Source organism: Notamacropus eugenii, chromosome 5 (genome assembly GCF_028372415.1).
Source record: "Notamacropus eugenii isolate mMacEug1 chromosome 5, mMacEug1.pri_v2, whole genome shotgun sequence".
Classification (NCBI taxonomy): Eukaryota; Metazoa; Chordata; class Mammalia; order Diprotodontia; family Macropodidae; genus Notamacropus; species Notamacropus eugenii.
In genome coordinates, this window is record NC_092876.1 from 113,012,072 (window position 1) to 113,032,294 (window position 20,223).

Sequence of the window (20,223 nt, forward strand, 5' to 3'; positions counted from 1 at the left end):
ACTTCCCCCACTGGAATCAATCCTCCAGACTTTTCTAATACCGTATTTGTACACAATAACTTTACAATACTAGACATATAGTAATATTTGTGTATATACCCCAGTGTATATCTGTGTACATTTATATGTGTATATACATATGATGCAGGGGAAAGAATATCATATTTGATGATGTCCTGGGTTCTTATTCTGACTCTAATACTTAATGTACAAGTCAGTTAACTTTTCTGCGCCTCAGTTTCTTCATCTGTAAAATGAAGGGGTTGGATGAAATGACCTCTGTGGTCCTTTCTAGCCTTAAGTCTATGATCCTAACATCCTCTGTTATTTGAGTTTTAGGACAACCCTGTAGGAAGGGTGTTGATAATTCCTTTCTGTAGGGGCTCAGAGAGGTTCAGTGTTTTGCTCATGGTAAGGTGGCATTTTAGCCCAGGTACTCTGATCCCAGAATCAGTCAGCACTCTTTCTACTGCACCCATACTGCCTTCCCCTGGTTTGGGGCACTTCATTTATAGGTTACTTGATATCTGGTATGTACATAATTCCTCTGAATTCAGATTTATAGGATCCAGGGTGAAATATACCTTCTTTTTAAGATTGCAAGAAATAATACATGGAATGAATTATATAAAAGCAATAAAATAATGGGAGTTGGAGGCAGCAGAGTTGTTTGGGGTTGATCATCTTTGCATTTTCCCTGGGCTATCCTTGTAGCTCTGACCTGTCCCAGAACTTGGTCCATGGAGAATTAGGACCTTGTGCTGGGGTAGATGAGCAGATAATATTCCCTATGAAAGGAAATTAGGATGTTTGTGAGCCATTTTTGTCGAGGTTCCTTCTCAGAATATGTCTGAGGTTGTTACTATCTGAAGTACTGGACTAGGGGAACCCCAAGTTTGACCTCCTTGATCATTATCTTCTTATGTTGCAAGAGTTAGTACCTCCTTGTGATTTCCCTAAACCTCCAAAAGGGTTAAAGCTTGAGGATTCCGAAAAACCACATCAGTTAAAGCCCTGCATCTTTAGTGTGCAACAGCATACTGGATTTGAAGACCAGAGACTTGGATTCATGTGCTAATCATCATAGTAACTAGCATTTATATAACATGTAAAGGTTTGCAAAATGCTTTGCAAATATTATTTGATTTTTGATTTTCACAGAAATTTGGTAAGGTAAGTTCTATAATTATTCTCTTTGTACAGGAGAGGAAAGTGAGGCAGGCAGAGATTAAGTGAGTTACCTCGGGTCACATAGCTAGTAAAAGTGTCTGATGTAGGTTTTGAACTCAAATCTCCCTGACTCCTTGTGAAGCACTGTACCCTTTGGACCACCTACCTGTCTCTATGTCTCAGCTGAATGGACCTGGGAAAATCATTCAACTATTCTGAGCCTTCATACCCTCATTTCTATAATAAGAATGATAATATTTACACTACATACCTTGCAGGACTAGCGTCAGAAAAGGGCTTTGTGGTCTTTAACCTACTATATAAATGTGAAGAGTTATAGTAGAGAAATGAATGGATATTGACCTAAGATTCAGAAGACCTGGCTGCCAGTATCAGGCCTGATTCTCTTCAGTCTCAGGTTTATTTATTTATTTTGAGTCAAATGAAATGGACTAGACTTAGATGATTTCTAAGAGCCTGTCAGTTAACTGACCACTTATCAAATACCTGCAATTTATGTGTTTCTTATTTATACCCACCATGTGGCAAGTGGCAGGCACTGTGCTAGGTGCTAGGGCTACAGACAAAAAATGAAAGTCTCTCCATAAGATATAGAGGAAGTATTTTATTTTTCCAGAATTCTCTGGGCATGTTGAAGAAATGAAAATAGAACACCCAGATGGTGGAATATAGTCATCTGGGTAATGTATATGAGATTCTGGGGAATGTGGACATCTATATCTATAATATGTGCATGTATATTATATAAAGAGTATATATTACCTTAGATTTCAGGATGAGTTTTACAGACTGTCTAGTTATTGGTCCTACCTCATTACCTTTCTCTACTCATTTGCTTATTTCAGTTTTTGCTTTAATCCTACATGGCTGGTGCGGTTTCTAGGCTCAATAACAGAACTTGAGTTTACATCGGAAAGAATTAGTGAGGGAAAGGATGAAAATAGACCGCTTACAGTCCCCCAAGTGCCTCCTGGGAAGGGAAAGAGTCTATTTTCATAGATGAGCAATACTAGTGGAAATTCAGAGTGTGCCACGGTCTTCTAGGCTTTATAAAGCCACCCTGCTTACTTAATCTCCATAATCAGAATGGCAAAATAATAATACTTTTTTTTTTTGCTTCAAGAAAAGAAATCTGCATTTATTAAGCACCTACTATGTCCCAGGCTGATAGGACCTATACATATTATCTCATTTGGTTCTCACAACAACTTTGGATTTTAGCCAAGACCAGAAGAAAGCCAGGGAAGCCAGAAGGTAGGCATGAGGAGGGAGAGCATTGTTCGGGAGATAGCCAATATGGAAAGGATGGCAATAGCCATACTGCTAGCAAGAATTAAGGTGAAATTCAAAGCTGCGTCTCTCCTTACTCCTGGTCTAGTGTGCATTCATTCATTCATTCAATAAACCAAAAAACATTTATTAAGTGCCAATTATGTGCCAGACTCTCAAGGAACTTGTAATCTAACAGGGACAGACAACAAACAAATATGTCTAAACAAGCGATATATAGGGTAAATATCAAATGATTGAGAGGGAAGGCACTAGAATGAAAAGAAGTAGAGAAAGACTTCCTTTAGAAGTTGGAATTTGAGTTGGGACATGGAGGAAGCAGGGAAGCTAGTAGGCAGAGGTGAGGAGAGATCATTCCAGGCCGGGGAGACAACAAAGAGAAAATGCCCAGAGCTGAGACATAGAATGTCTTGTTTGTGATCAGCCAGGAGGCCAGTGTCACTAGATCGAGGAGTGGCATGGCAGGGAGTTCCACCATAAACACTGCCTCCTTATCTAGCTTTATTCAGTCAATGAAGGACTCCTGCTGTTTCCTAATACTGGACTAGGTGCCATGAAGTATGTGAAAACAATAAGAAATAGCTATCCAGAATAGAGAATACAATTTATTTCCATATTAAGAGAATAGATGCACTAGTTAAGTATGTAATATAGCACATTATTAATCATGGTGATTGATAATCACGAGAAAGCTGCTCTTAGGCCCCATAAGGAAGATAGTTCCTTACATTGAGAGTTGTCCAGAAATGGAATAGGCTGCCTAGAGTGTGGAATGTTGGAGAGAAGTAATGAGTTCTCCATCACTGGTGGTCTTTGCAGAGGGTATTATCAATGATAATCATGATTTATATAAGGTTCCCAGCTCCCCTCCAATTTGAAGATTTGGTGATTTTTTTAAAGGTATAATATAGACCTACAGAATTAATTTTGATACACAACATATATGAAGAATTCAGGAGAGGTGCTTTCTGGACCTTCTTTAAGGAATGAGTTTTCTCTGCCAATAGATGAGCAATCACAACTTGTGATTGCTGCTGGCTCTGTCTATAGTGGATAGAGACCTGACCTTGGATTCTGGAAAACCTAGATTCAGCTCCTTCTTTCAGACGTACTGTGGTCCTTCCTCTGGGCTGTGGATTAACCAAGTGTTGTGGATGACTCTCTAAGATTGTAATTTGCTGACTTGCTTTTATAGAGGGAGTGTCCTCACCAAGAACTCCTTATACTGCTGAAATCATAGGTTCAGTCCCTCCCTTTTTCCCTATACAAAGAATAAGAAGGTATGAAGGACTGTTGTGATCAGTATCGTCCAGGTGAATTTTGAATCTAGTAAGTGTCCTGGCCTCAAGAAACCTGTGATCTGTTAGAATTCCTTTTCCTTCTTGCATCCTGAATAAGAAAAATAGTTTAGCAAGAAATGTATCTCTTCAGACAGTGGTTTCTGGTGATACGCACAATTGATAGAATCCATTTTATACAGTTAAATAACAAAGTTCTTCTCTTTAACTGTAGCCGTTAGAACTAGCATAATAATTTGATGAGGTAGAGTCACACACAAAGGGGCCAGAGTGAAGAATTTAGAGATTCACAGCATCTTAGAGATGGAAGGAACTTCAGTGGTCCTGATGAAAGATACAGGCTTCACCTTATGCTCATCACTAAGGTCAAACCCACTGCCTTCTTCTGCTGTGACTCATTCCAATTCTGGAGAGCTCCACTTGTTAGAAAGCTTTCCCTTAACCTAAACCTAAATTTGTCATTTCCACCTATTAGCTCTAATTTTGGCTCATAGGCCCAGTTAGTCCATAAACATTTGTTATTAAGTACGCACAATATGTCAGGCATGGTGCTAAGCACTGGGGATCTAAAAGAAAGGTAAAAGACAATTCCTGATCTCAAAGAGCTCATATTCTCAAGGGAGAGACCATATGTAAATAATCATAAGCTGGCTTGGGGCCAGCTGAGTAGCACAGTGTATAAGGTTCTGGGCCAGGAGTCAGGAAGACTCATTTTTCTGAGTTCAAATCTGACCTCAAATACTTACTAGCTATATGACCCTGGCAAGTCATTTAACTCAGCTTGCCTCAGTTTCCTCATCTGTAAAATGAGCTGGGAAAGGAGTTGGCAAAATGACTCCAGTATCTCAACCAAGAAAACCTCAAGTGGGGTCATGAAGAGTCAGACATGACTGAAACAACTGATCAAATACCTTTATTAATGTAGCTCAAGATCTTATTAGCTTTTCTGGCTGTCATATCACACTATCAACTAATGTTGAGCTTCAAATTCATTAGGATCACACGATATTTTGCATATAAGTTTCTGCCTGTCTACTTGATTTTTTAACCCCAATGTGAGACATTAATTATGTTTATCTCTATTAAATTTCATCATACTCCATTTTTTCCCAGTTGTTCAGTGATAGTGATAGCCAGCTCTGCTAATTCAGAGTATGAGCATTGGGCACAGCCAGAAGACTCAAAGATGTACAGTGTAGTAAGCGTGGTTGGCTCAGTTAGCTCAAATTATCATCAAAAGGGCTTTGCAGCTAGAAATTAATTAATCCCCCATAGAGAAGAAGTCATGTAGTGGAAAAAGCACTGGACCTCAACCCAGGAGTCCAGGGTTCAAGTCTTGGTAACTGTAATCCATGGCCAACTTATCTAACTTCTCTTAACCTCAGTGTTTTCATCTTCATAATAGGTGTAATAATACTTGAACTATCTATGTGTCAGGAAGGTGTTTTGAGAACATTAAAGTTAAACTTAAAAGTGATTATTATTATTTCTTGCATCTTCTTTGGACTAAATGGGAACATCAGGAAAGTTGGTGTATATCCATAAGGACTGCTTTCCTAGAATCATAGCCTAATTCTAATTACCTAATAGAATTATCTAATTCTAGCGTCCTTTCTTATTCCTTTTTAAGTCTTCAAATGAAATATTCTATTTGTGAATATTTTTTAAAAATCTTTTTAGAATGTCTACTTATTTTTAATAACCCATTAAATTCCTGAGAGAATGAGATTGACAGGAATACTTCCCTTAAGGGGCTAATATTCTGGGCTTAGAGCCATGCAAGGCACCTTAGAGAGACACCATATGGTTCCACATCATTATTTTCCAGATGGGGAAACAGGGCTATGGTGTGACTAGCTTAAGGTCACTCTGGGAGTTGAGGTCAGAGCCAGGACCAGAATCCAAGTCTCCTGACTCTCATTCCAGGACTTTTTTCATTAGAGCAGCTCAGTAGTGAGTGCATACAATCTGCTTTTTTCAGGATAGATCTTGTTTTGTTTTGTTTTTTGTTAGTGAGTGAAAGAGCAGATTAAGATACTAAATGCATGGGTTAGGAATGCCCAATAAATGAGAAATGCTTCTTTGTCAGCACAGCTCCTGGGCATAAATGAATTACTCTTACTGATGTATGCTAAGAAGGAGCAGTTTCTTTGTATGAATGACTCAAGGAACTTCATTCAGTGGTGGTGCGTATATATATATATATATATATATATATATATATATATATATATATATATATATATATATATGCACATGTGTATGTATATATATATGTATATATATATGTGTGTGTGTGTGTATGTATATATATATGTAGGATTCAGTGGAGAAGAGAAGGCCAGCAGACCCAATTCAAGGTCTCTCTCCTGAACTCTACTTCCTCATCACCAAGGGCCTACTGGACATTTCCAGTTGTTTGTCCAGGAGAAGCTTCAATCACCAAAGAGTCTAAAACAGCCCTCATTGTCTTTCCTTGCAAACTACCCCTCTTCCACCACCACCCCATTTTACTGTAAGGACACCACCATCCTCCTTGTTCAGTCTGGGTTCAGGCTCTACTCCTCCCTCTCACCCACCCTCCAAATCCAGCTGGCTACTAAACCTTTTCATGTCTTTCTCCACAACATCTCTTTCATCTGCTCCTTTATTTCTACTCATACTCTAATTCAGGCTCTCCTTCATCACCTTCACCTACTACAAGTCTAAACATGCCAGGTCCTTTTTATTTTGCCTATTGCCTCTACAGTCAAATATAAACTCCTTTTGGCATTTACAGCCTTTTGCAGCCTGGCCCTTTCCAACCTTCTCAGTTTTCTTACATATTGCTCCCTTTTATCCACACTGTGCCCCAGCCAAATTGGACTTCTTTCTGTCCCTCAGAAATGACACTTGGATTTTCATGCATTGGTGACCCCTGTACCTAGGATGCATTGCCTTCATCTTTCAGTATCCATAGTTTTCTGCAAGGCAGGCTCAAAGCACTACATGAAGCCTGTCCTGGTTGGGAGAGCTACAGCTGTCCTACATTTAAAATCACCTTATATCTATAGATACCTATCTATGTATGTAAGTGGGGCAGCTAGGTGGTGCACTGGGCTTTGAATCAGGAAGATTCATGCTCACGACTTCAAATCTGGCTTCAGACACTCTCTGTGTGTCTCAAGGCAAGTCACTTAACTGTGCTTGCCTCAGTTTCCTCATCTGTAAAATGAGCTGGGGAAGGAAATGACAGACCACTCCAGTATCTTTGCCAAGAAAACCCCAAATGGAGTCACAAAAAGTCAAACATGACCTAATCACAGCCTATATGTAAATGTCATCTTCCCTGCCTTGCTGTTAAGTTCCTCAGTGTCAGGGTTTCTCATTTTTGTCTTTGTATTGCAACTGCCTGGCACATTTTAGGAGTTTAATAGATGTTTGTTGATGAGATGTAATAAGAATCTGCCACAAGAAAGTAGAAGTTTGCTGTGGTAGAGAGAGCTCTGTTCTTAGAATCAGAAAAACCTGGGTTTCAGACCTACTTCCATGACTTGTGAAACATGAAGACTTGGTAACATTGGATGAAAGAGAGAGATGAAGTGCTTCTCACCTTGGCAATGAAAGAAGAGTGATACCATTGACAGTAATTAGGAAGTAAGAAGGGCTTCCTGGAGACCAGTTGGACAGGCTAAGTTTGGTATGATGACACAGGTGTCATGGTAGAGCTGGCGTGTAGAATTTGGAAGTAGAGAACCACATCTAAGGAGAAGCATGCAGAGGTGTAGGGTTAGGACTTAGAGAGCTGGTAGTAGAAATCACGAAGGTGATAAGACCTGAGAGGAAGTTCACACAGTGGAAAAAGAACAGAGGGCTCATCCCCAATCTTTGGTAGACAAGTATACTTAGAAGGGGCTCCTAGAAAAAAATCTGAATGAATGAATGAATGAATGAATGAATGGATGAACAGCAGCCTCTATCTGTCTGATCAAATGTTTATCTTTCTCTTCTTTGCATTCAGATTTACCATTTAATTATCTTGTAAACTTTGCCTTATACCCTCCTCTCCTGAAGAATGACAAAAGTTAACTTATTTCCCATGAACCTCCTCAGGTGAACGTAGGCAGTAGTAAAACACTTGAGAGTTTAAGTAATTAAAAAAAAAATTCAGTATGAATGAAATAATTTCATCACTAACCCTGAAAGACTCTGCTCAGTATTTTTTCTACATGAAGTACTTTCTCATTGTCTCGCATGAACTTAATGCATCTTGTAGTATCATACAAACAATGTATTTTCACGGCCCAGAAGGGGATGGAAGGTTTATTCTTAGAAGTTAAGCAAACAGTATCTTTCCCCAAATTTATTAATTTATTTGTTTTCAGTTTTCAACATTAACTTCCATAAGTTTCAAATTTTCTTCCCTTCCCTTCCCACTCCCTCCCCAAGAGAGCACCCAATCTTATATGGTGTGTAAACATACATTCCTCTTAAATACATTTACACACCAGTCATGTTGCATAGAAGAATTATAACAAATGAGAGAAACCATGAGAAAAACAAAACAAAACACAATGAAAGATAACAAAAAAGAAAATAGTCTGCTTCATTCTTCGTTCCAACTCCATAGTTCTTTCCGTGGATGTGGATGGCATTTTACATCATGAGTTCTTTGGAAATGTTTTAGGTCCTTGCATTGCTGTGAAGGGCTAAGTCTATCAGATACAGTTCTTGCACACTGTGGCTACTACTGTGTACAATGTTCTCCTAGTTCTGTTCACTCCACTCAGCATCAGTTCATATAAATCTTTCCAGGTTTTCCCAAAGTCTACCTGCTCATCATTTCTTACAGCAAAATAATATTCTATTACATTCATATACCACAACTTGTTCAGCCATTCCCCAGTTGATGGGCATCCCCTTGATTTCCAGTTCTTGGCCACCATGAAAAGATCTGCTATAAATATTTTTGTACATGTGGATACTTTTTTCCACATTTATGATCCCTTTGGGATACAGCCCTAGAAGCAATAATGCTGGGCCAAACGGTATATACATTTTTATAGCCCTTTGGGCATAGTTGTAAATTGTTTTCCAGAATGGTTGGATCAGCTCACAGGTTGGAATTAGTATTCTAACTTTCCCACATCTTCTTCAACGTTTATCATTTTTCTGTTTTGTCAACACACAGTATTTTAAAGCTGTGAATTATTACCTTATGTGTTGACATTTTGAGAGAGAAGTAAGGATTTAACTGTACATAATTATTTAGACACACTTGGTTTGACTAGGCCTGTTAGAGCTCATCTTCATACTTTATTTTTAAAATATGCACATTATTTCCAATGAAACACAAATCTCCAATTTGAGAATGGAAACCAAGTATTAAGAGTGTGTTACAGTGGAAAGAATCATGGCTTTGGAGTCAGAGGACCAGGATTTGAATTCTGGCTTTGCCATGTAACTAACTTTGTGACCTTAAACCGCTCTGGACCTCATTTTCCTCATCTGTAAAATAATGGGATTGGACTCCATGATCTTTAAGGTATTTTCTCTAAATCTACGAAATCAACGGGAACATTTAGGTGGATGGTTTACTAATTCCTATTGGTTAGAAAAATATTTAAGGCAATTTATTGTAGTGATTAGAGAGCAGGCCTTGGAGTCTGGCAGTTTGGACAGAGCAGGCCTCAACAGGTCATTCAACTTTGAAGTGTCCTACACAACGATCTGAGATAAAGTTTCAGCGAACTCATTTCCCAACCCTGGTAAATGAAGTTCCATATTTAGAGGAAGGAATTTCCTACACTTATGAAATCACAAGTAAGTCCTATCCAAGAAAACTCTAAGCCAAAATTATACTAGGAAAGCTACACCCACAAGAGTAAGCTCCTAACGTAAACATTTTCAGTATTATTTATAAAACTTTTTTAAAAACAAGGCACATGGACCTGTTACCTCAAGAATGTAATGAAACACTTGATGCTCATTTGGTGAGATCTTTGAGTTTTATTGTATAGCTTCCCAAGTCTGCATATTTAGTTAACCTGAGCCCACAGCCTGGGACGTAGGTCATCAACATCTTCACTGCCATGATCACCAGGTATGCTGTGGGCCAGGCACTGTGCTAAGCGTAGGGATACAGAGAAAGGCCAAAACAAGATCCTTTCCCACAAAGAACTCACAGTCGAATATGGGAGACAACACGCCAACAACTAACAATGAGATATATTAGATAGGTATAACTGTGTACAAGATACATGCAGATAATGTGGATAATGTTTAAAATATATAAAACCTTATCCTTGATCTCATTACTCACAAGTGCTCCACCTCTACTATCCATAACTTTGAAATCCATCTATCTTATCATAATCTCTTATCTTTCCATCCCCCTCTGTGCCTAACCTCTCCTAAACCTGTCTTCTCTCTTCCATACATGGTTGTCACCCCAATCCTCCCAGCTTTCCCAGGCCATCACCCTCTCCTATGGTTTCAATTTTCTCCTTTCAGAGTCTCGATCTTAGAGTTAACTGGTTCAACTATACACTGCCATCTTACCAATTATTTCTTTCCTAACCATAATTTAAGACTATTCCTGACATTTGTCTACTCTGCTCCCAACACGTACTGCTGAACATCTGTGGAAGAAGATACATGATTGTCACAGACATCTTCTAGGTAGTACAGTGGAGAAAGTAATGGACAGGAATCAGGAAGGTCTGAATTTTGAATCCTGCCTTGGTCACTACCTGAGTGACCCTGGACAAGTCACTTAAACTTTCTCAGATTCATCTTTAAAATGGAGATAATAATAATATAATATGATATGATATGATGTAATGTAATATAATGTAACAACGTAACATAATATAACATAATACAATATAGTATAATATACACAATAATAATATAAAATAATAAATTCTGCAAGAAATATAATATAATACATAACGTAATAAATATAATATAATTAAATAATGATAATAATAAAATAATAACCACAATTAAAATAACACTAAAGTACTTACATTTATATAACATTTTAAAGTTGTTTTTTCTCATTTTTTGGTGAAGTATGAGGGTTAAGTGACTTGCCTAGAGATTACACAGCTGAAAACATGACAAATGTCTGAGGTCAGATTAGAACTCAGGTCTTCCTGACTTCAGGGCTGGTGCTCCATCCCCTGCACCACCTAGCTGCCCCATTTTGTTCTGTTTTAGGTCTTTTTTTTTTTTAAGCATTTTAAAGCTTTCAGAGCACTTTGCATGTTATCTCATTTGACCTAGATCCTTAAAAAAAACCCTCAAAATGGGAACTCTTTTTATTATTGTTGTAATTATTATTATTATTATTTCCATTATAATTATTACTAATACTGCCTAGGACCAGGTCAAATCTAGGTAAACTCAACTAGGCCCTCATTGCTCTTTGCCAGTAACTTTTACTCTTTCTTCCTTCATTGGTTGACTTTCTCTTCCATTCCCTCCAGTGTCTGTCTTAAACATTGTCTTTTTTTTGCATCACCCAGCCCTTCCTTCCCCATTCCCTTGTAAGAGGGGACCTCACTTCTGAAAAAAACTGAGTACCTTCATCACCTTAGGGCTGTATTTCAAATTAACTTATGTCACCTGCCACTCTCTCCTCCCACAGAAAGAAATGTTTCATCTTATAAATCCTCTTTTTGTGCCTTTGACCCAGGCCCCCACTAGTTCCTTCGAGAACCAGCCCCCTCATTTACTACTTTTCTCTAATTTTCAATCTCTCCTTATCCCCTGGCTCTTTTCTACTTCTAACAAATAAAGCTTCACTGGACTCTACCATTTATTACTTAAGACTTAGTGTCTTACATCCCTCTTTTCCTTCACAGTCCAAGTCCTAGAAAAATCTTTCTACAGTCAGTGTTCATTTTTCTCACCTCCCACTCTCTTATCAGCACCTTCACATTCCGGCTTCCAAATTCATCATTCAACAGAAACTGCTCTTTCCAAGGTTACCAGGGATCTTTTAATTGCCAGATCTGATCATCTTTTCTCAGTCTTCATCCTTCTTGACTTGTCCCATGTCCTTCTCATAGATAATCTCTCTTTGGGGTTTTATAACATTATTTTGTCCTGGTTTTTCCTCCTTCTTCTCCAATTGCCCTTTATCAGTCTCCTTTTGTTGGATTTTCATCCAAATCCCCAACCCACTTCCTCCCAACTCCCCAAAGAATGAAATAATCACTACACAGTAGATCAGACTGGAGAAATCTAGGTCATTTTCTGTCTATAATTCCATTACTTTCAGTACATAAGAATAAGTGAAATAAGGCCAATTTTATTAAAGAGATTTCCATTTAAATTTTTTATGTCTTGTATTTAATTTTTTATATGTATTCTTTTCTTCTAATAGATTGTAAGCTACTCCAAGTTAGGGGTGATTTGTTTTTTATTGTTATATTTCTAATACTTAGCATGTGGCTGGTACATACTTCATATACTAAATGCTTGTTGAGTAAATAATTTTAAATTATACCATGATTTGTGATTTTGGGAGAAACTCTGGAAACTCACTGCACACCTAAACCTAATTATTTAACTCTGTCTTTGCATCCCTCCTGTTCAGCATGGTACATGGCACATAAGAGGCATTTTATAAATGCTTGTTAATTATTGACACCTAGAACCCTTTGATGATTCTGGTAGGGATAGAGGGTTCCCAATGGCTCTCCTTTAATGAAGTAGGTGTTGTTCCAAAATAATATTCACAATGATCAAATGTTTTACAGCTATAACCAACTCAGAACTAGATTGCTATCCATCTGTGACTTAATAGATGAGTCGTAGAGAATTTCTCAAGGCACAGAGAAACCATGTGACTTTTCCAAGGTCATGTAGCTTGGAAATGTGAGAGGAAGGATGCGAATCTAGGCCTCTCTGGCCCCCAAGTCATCATTCTGTCTACTAAGCTAAAATGGTGTATGTATGTCTATTTAAAATTTTTTTTAATTCATTTTGAAATCTCTGATACATTTTCATTAGATTTTTAAGATTGCTGTTAATGGACACCCCCAGTTTTGTGTTAAAATTCACTTTAAGATCTCTGATATGTATGCAGTATATTTTTAAAGCTACTGTTATTAATGGATACCTCAACTTTTCACTATATCTCTAAAACTATTTAATTTTGTTTTTATTTGAATTCTCTCTGCTCAGCACAATACCTGGAACATAGTAAGCACTTTATAAATGCTTTTTGATTGACACTTAGGATCCTTTGGTGATTTGGGAGAGATTTGGTGAGGGATCCCAGTGACCCTCCTGTCATGCAGTGAGTCATGTTCCAAGATAATATCTCACAATGATCAAGTGTTGTACAAAGTGGTTTCTTCACAATAGCCCTGTTCCACAATGCTAGGACCCCCAACCCTCATTTTATAGTAAACATGGGGAATGAAGGCTCAGAGAGATGAAATGACTTGCCCACATTCAGGCAGTGCTAGGATAGAAACCCAAAAACTGATCTCATGGTTCTGGGTCTAGTACAGTCTATTTATCCCATTGCCCCTCTTTATCATCAGAAAATTGTTGGGTTATAGGATCTCAGATCTGGTGCTGGAAGAGACTTGAGAGGCCATGTAACCTCATTTCTAGATAAGGAAACAGTGGCCCAAGAGGGGTTGAATGATTTTCCCAAAGTTATGTGGGCACTAAGCATCTAATGCAGAAGGTGAGACCAATTGCTGTGATACCAAAGCCAAGTTGGCTTCTAATGCTACCCCACTGCTTACTGTTTGTGAGAAAGAAGGTGTTATGCTCCTGGTCCAATTGTGCTGCTTTCAGAGTGAAACTATTGATGCACAGGACAAATCAATCCTCTACAGATGGGGTGGCTACTCCTCAGCTTCACCTTTAAAGCACTCTGAGGCTTACCTATATAATTAACCTATGCGACTCATTCTTAACAGCTGAGCCAATCCAAATGTCACAAAACAAAGTTTCACATAGTCGCCCAGTGGAAAGAACCTGAGCTAAGAGGTTAGAGCTCTTGGCATCCAAATCTAGCCGATCCATTAGAGAATTATATGACTATACCTCACTGAGATGATATTTTGGAAACTGCTTTGTAAACCCCCAGACATTGCAGAAATGTCAGCTATTGTTATTATTTTCATGGCTTTAGTTTTCTGGGATTCAGTTTCTATGAAATGAGGGTCAGTCAGTCAATAAGTATTTTTTAAGCACCTGCTATGTGCCAGGAACTGTACTAAGCCTCGGGGATTAAAAATATTAAATTTTTTAAATTAAATTTATTTTATATTTATCATTAAAATATTTTAAAAGATTAAAAAGTAAAAATAGAAGAGGCAAAAGACAGTCTCTGCCCTTAGAGAGTTCACATTTGGGTTAGACTATGTTGCAGATTGTTATTTTTGATCAGTATCTGTGATTTTACAATTGTAGTTGAGGAGCCATGTAACTGACTGGTTATTTTTGCTCTCAGACAGCCGCCTGAGGGTCAAGGTAAGGGACTAGCCTAATCTCATGTAGTTGGTATGTCTGAAGCTAGATTTGAACTCAGTTTCTCAGGTCCCTTAATATAATAACCAATATTCATATAACACTTTATAGTTTAGAAAGTGTATTATCTCATAGGAGACTCATAAAAACCTTATAGGATATACTATATCCTATATATATATATGTGTATATATATATATACATATACATATGATAGATACTGAAGATATTACTATCCCCATTTTATAGGTGAGAAAACTGAGGGTCAGAGATTAAGTGATAAACCTGTGGTAACAAGGCTAATAAGCCTCAGAGGTGGAATTTGAATCCAGTCCTTTCTAAGTTTAAGAACATGTTGTCTATACCATTCCCACTCTAAAATTGTAATCCACATTTCTTTGGCATTTTATGGTTTACAAGGCACTTTCTTCAAGATAGCCCAGGATCACACAGCCAAGAAAGCTCAGAGACTGACTTTGACCCCATTACTCCTAACTCATAGTTCTTTGTTCATTCTGCCATGGCCAACTTGTACTATCTCCACATGATTTTCCTATCCCTTCGTCTTTCACTATTCAGCATTTTCACAAATATGCTAGACATCATCAAAGCAGTCAAATTCACAGTTAACCATTAATTTCCTAATTTAATTTAATTTCCTAATATAATTTCCTAATTATATTAATAGAGAAGACCATATTGTCTAATATTAGAATATAACTGTACGAATATAGACATTATATTCCCTATAAATCTTTTAAAATCATTATTCTTTATAGCTGTAGCTCTAATAAAAGTTCTAAAGATTTTAATAGTTTAGAAATCTGAACTAGCATCCAGAATTCTAATTTCGCCTTTGCCACTGATTAGGCATGTATCTTTTGAAAAATCACAACTCGCCTGTGTCTTAAGAATGGAATGGAGAAAGTTTTAAAAAAAAGGGAACCCTCTCTCAGTGGAATAAGCATTAATTATTAAAGTACTTTTGAGATACCTAGGTGAAAGAAAACAAAGCATTTTAAAACACAATTATAATCTGTCAAAACAATTAGCTTCATACTCTAATTAAAAATTACAAATTTTATTTAAATTCTTTTGAAAGAATTAGCATTTTAACTTGAGTTCTTACTATAGATTGGCTTATATGCTTTGTATTCAGAAATAATGAAGAGAAGTCAGAGTAAACCCACCATTTTAAAAAACATGTACTCTTTAAAGCATATTTTAGGGATTAAATTCTTCATCTTCATGAAACAAAATCTTAAGCCAATGATATTTTCATTGTTCCAGGCGTGGGGAACCTCAGGCCTTGAGGTCACATGTAGCCCTCTAGGTCCTCAAGTGTAGCCTTTTGACTAATTTCAAAATTCACGGGGGCTGCACTTGAGGACCTAGAGAGCCACATGTGACCTCGACCCCTCTTTGGTCATTTGTGATGACTCATGTATACATAGACATAGATTGTGTCTACATGGGTGAAGAGTGGACCTTTGTGCAATGATTTGATAATTTAATCAGTAAGAATACTTAGTGGTTAATGAAAAGTCCCTGTATCTTTTGTTAACATTATTTTGGATTCCCTTCCCCCAAATAATAGCATAATTTGCTTCAAATATTTACCCACACATAAAAAATGAATGGCAAAGGCCATATTGTCCATTTTATATTGTTTTCAAACAAAATCTAATATAAGCTCTTTGAGGGTGGTGATTTTTTCTTATATTTTTTTTCTACCAGAACCTGGAATCCTACCTTGCACATATTGGTGCTAGCCCACAGTAGGTGCTTAATAAATGATTATTGACTAAATTGTTGAATTGGAATGATGGAAGAGAAGACAAAGTGGGATACAGTGTAAAACAGACTTTATTTACCCGAACTTAACTGCCCTTTGTTTTGAGGCTGTTTATTATTATTGGGATCTTTGACCTTGGGACAATCACTTCACCTGAGCCTTAGCTTACTCAAATGTAAAATGCAAGGGAAGGGTCAAATGACCTCTGAAATCTTTTCTTTTCTAAACCTATGATGCCAAGTTTGAGAATCCATGCGGTCTATAGTCCGAGTGTGACCTCTTTGCTGAAAAACTTGAAAGGCAAACTTCAGAGTCAGCCAGCCCAGTGACCTCAATATAAAGCAATTGGTTTTTTTCCTAAAACCAGTTATCTTTCTTCCTATACTTCCCCTTCTGCACATTCTTTTTTTTCCTGCATGTCCATGAGGATAAATAGACATGTACATTGATTGTCACAGTCTGAAAAAAATGTTATAAAATTTACACGATGAAACACAATCTTTCTTCTCAAAGGCCACCTTACTCTAAAGTGAAAAACCTCCTCACAAGGAGCTTATTGAGTAACACATGACTTAGCCTCTCATCTGATTAGTTCACGGAAATGGATCATAAGACCATTAAAAAGCCCAGAAGCAATTAGAGTTCTGAATGACCGAACGTTTTTCCTGAAATGTCACAACCATGATGAGCTTTATCAAAGGGAACCAGTGTGTACTTCAGCACACACATTCGCAAACCCCAACTTAATCTGGAAAAGGTAGAAGTTCATTTGACGGGTTTGTGTCATATGAATGAGTCCTCTCCCACCCCCTGCCCCCCCCACTTCATTTCATTGATTGACTGCACTAAAAAAAAAAAACAAAAAACTACGGAAATAAAAATATTACTTTTGTGTTATAGAATTTGCAGTGTGTTCCCAGGACTGTCATGCGCTGACCTCCTAGTTCTTTTCTCTGAATATGACATTTTGAAGCATGCTGCCTTGTTAGCTATAGTACACTGGTACATTATGTATGCTTCAGTTCATCAAATTTTGTATGCATTTATTATTCATGTGCTGTGTAAAGTGTATTGTGCTAGATATTGTGGATACAGGGGGGCAGCGAGGTGGCACAGTGGATATAGAGTGCCAGGCCTGGAGTCAGGAAGACTTATCTTCCTGAGTTCAAATCTGACCTCAAACACTTATTAGCTGTGTAACCCTGAGCAAGTCACTTAACGCTGTTTGCCTCAGTTTCCTCATCTGTAAAATGAGCTGGAGTAGGAGATGGCAAACCGTGCTAGGATCTCTGTTGGGAATACCCCAAAGAGTCAAACAAGACTGAAAACAACTGACCAACAATAAAACTGAAGATACAGCGACAAAATGATGAAATGGTCTGTATACTCAGAGAGTCCTACAGCGTATGGTACATAGTAGATACTTAAAAGTTTACTGATTGATTGATTCTTCTGGAGGGCATAGCATGTGCACAAATAAGATAACAGCACAATACAAAATGAGTTTAAGAAATGACTTTTATCATCAGGAAAAGCCTTTGTGCAGGAGGTGACCCATATGCTACACTTTGAAGGCAGCTAGGAGTCCTAAGAGGCAGAGATGAGGAGGGAGTGAATTCTAGGAGTCAGCAGGTGGGAGATATACAGGTAATAAATAACTAGCAGGCTTTCTTCACTCTTTAACTAGACTGCTCAGATTTCTGATCTTTAGTTATGGCACAAATTCCAGAAATCCAGCACTTAGTTCAGGAGGGAGTAGCATGGTGTTATAGAAAGGTAACTGCATTTGGAGTCACAGTTACCTGTTTTAGAATTACTTCTAATTACAACCTGGATGGCCTTGGCCATTGACATTGCCATGCCAGTTGAGCATCTTTAACATAAGGAGTTGGGACAAGATAATTTCTTAGTTCTCATTCTTTCTCTGAAATCTCATGATTTGTGACCATGGTGTCTTGAATATGCTAGACACTTACTAATATTTTATGAATTTACTTGGGAATTTTGGTTTAAAACATCCTAAGTAGGTCATGTGAATTCATAATGTGTTCCATTTTTCTTCTTGTGTCCAGGTTGAAACACAAAGACACACTGGAACAGAAGCTTGATGGAAAAGTTAATGGAAGTTCCTTCTCCCCTTCTCACTTCTCTAGAAAAGATTATTCTTTTCTTGAGATAGACAGAAAGAAGAGACATAAGAGAGACACATATAAAAATGATCAAGTGTAGAGAGAGATAATAGAGATAGATTTAAGAGAGATAATATATAGAGAGATATAAGAGATATATATATGTATAGGTATAAGATATATATAGATAGATAGATATGAGAGATTATATATAGATATGAGAGTTAATATATGAGATTTTATATATATACACACATACAAATGCACACACATACATATATACATGCATATATGTATATGTGTATATTGGTATATATACACACATACATACATATACTTTTACATACACACACACACACACACACACACACACACACACACACACACACATATATATATATATGATCCACACACATTCAAAGACAGAGAATGCAGCTGGATATCCAAACCTGAACCTAGCTGCTCCTTGTTCTTACCTTCCATATCTAATCTGTTGCTCAGTTCTGTCTACTTTCCCTTTGCAAACATCCCTCGTATATGCCTCTTGTTATTTCCTGACACTGCTGCCACCCTGGTGCAGGTTACCATCTGCTTACACCTGGGTTATTGCAGTACGCTGGTGGTGGAGTCTCCTTTACTCAGGTCTCTTCCCCATTCCAGCCCATCTCCTTCACTCAACTGTAAAATGCATCTTCCTGAAGTGCAGGTTTGACCATGTCATATTCCCCTACCCTCCCCAAACTCAGTAAATTCCACTGACTGACTCCCTGTTATCTTCAGGATCAAATGTGCCCTTTATAACCAGTCCCTTTCCTACCTTTGTGCTATTGTCACACATGACTCCTCATATGTACCCTTTGATCTAGTGGCACGGGCCTCCTTGTCACTCCTCATATGTCATTATCACCAGACTGTACATTTTCACTGGCTGTCCCCCACTCCTGGAATGCTCTTCCTCCTCACCTTTACCTACTGGCTTCCCTAGTATTCCTTCAATTCTCAGCCAAAATCCCACCTTCTTCATGACAGTGTCTTTTTTCTGAGATTATCATCCTTCTACCCTTATGCATGTTGTTTGTTAGTAGTCTGTTTTCTCTCTCTTGAGGACAGGGCTTGCCTTTCGCCTTTACTTGTATCACCAGTGTTTAGCATAGCATCTGGCATGTAGTTGATGCTTAATAAATGCTTAGTGATGTTGACTGACAGATAAACCGGATGCTTATGTCCAGGACATATTTTTACAAGTACACTTCCAGATTTTATATGTAGATTACTCCTTGATCTACAAAAGATGAGCCCAACCTAGGAGTGATAGTTCTAATAAAATTACAAATATGTGCTCTCTGTTGTGTTTCTGACAGGCCAAGAAAGATTTGGAAACATGACAAGGGTCTATTACCGAGAAGCCATGGGAGCATTTATAGTCTTTGATGTCACCAGGCCAGCCACTTTCGAGGCAGTGACAAAGTGGAAAAGTGACTTGGACTCCAAATTAACTCTCCCTAATGGCAAACCAGTGTCAGCTGTTCTCTTAGCCAACAAGTGTGACCAGGGGAAAGATGTGCTTCTCAACAACGGACTCAAGATGGACCAGTTCTGCAAGGAAAATGGCTTTGTGGGATGGTTCGAAACATCAGCAAAGGTAAAAAAAATTAAAAATTAGCTTAAATCCTTGCTAAGTGGAGCAAGACGCAAAAAAAAAAGTCATACTTTTCCTGGTTCCTCCTGGTGGAGGTTTGAAATCTGATCATTCATATAGAAAACCAGTTATAGCATATGTAAGAATAAAATAGAGAGGAAAGCCATTAAAATTGCAAGTAGGTATTGTATTTTCAGGCAGTGTCTGTCTTGAAGATGTCCTAGATGAGGGGTGGGGAACCTGCGTCCTCAAGGCCACATGTGACTTCTAGGTCTGCAAGTGCAGCCCTTTGACTGAACCCAAATTTCACGGAACAAATCCCCTCACCCTTGTTCTAGATCTATACAGTTAATTTGGAAAGGATATTTTTAGGAGTCTTTGAAAAATGAGTACACACAC

The 20,223-nt window shown here is 37.9% G+C and overlaps 1 protein-coding gene across 1 annotated transcript in view; it reads left to right on the forward strand.

Moving 5' to 3' along the window:
• Nucleotides 1-20,223, forward strand: part of RAB38 (RAB38, member RAS oncogene family) — a 55,300-nt gene that overhangs the window by 9,285 nt on the left and 25,792 nt on the right. The window contains exon 2 of the mRNA XM_072610606.1: nt 19,547-19,827. Within this exon, the coding sequence (XP_072466707.1) occupies nt 19,547-19,827 (281 nt within the window). The remainder of the gene's footprint in view (nt 1-19,546; nt 19,828-20,223) is intronic.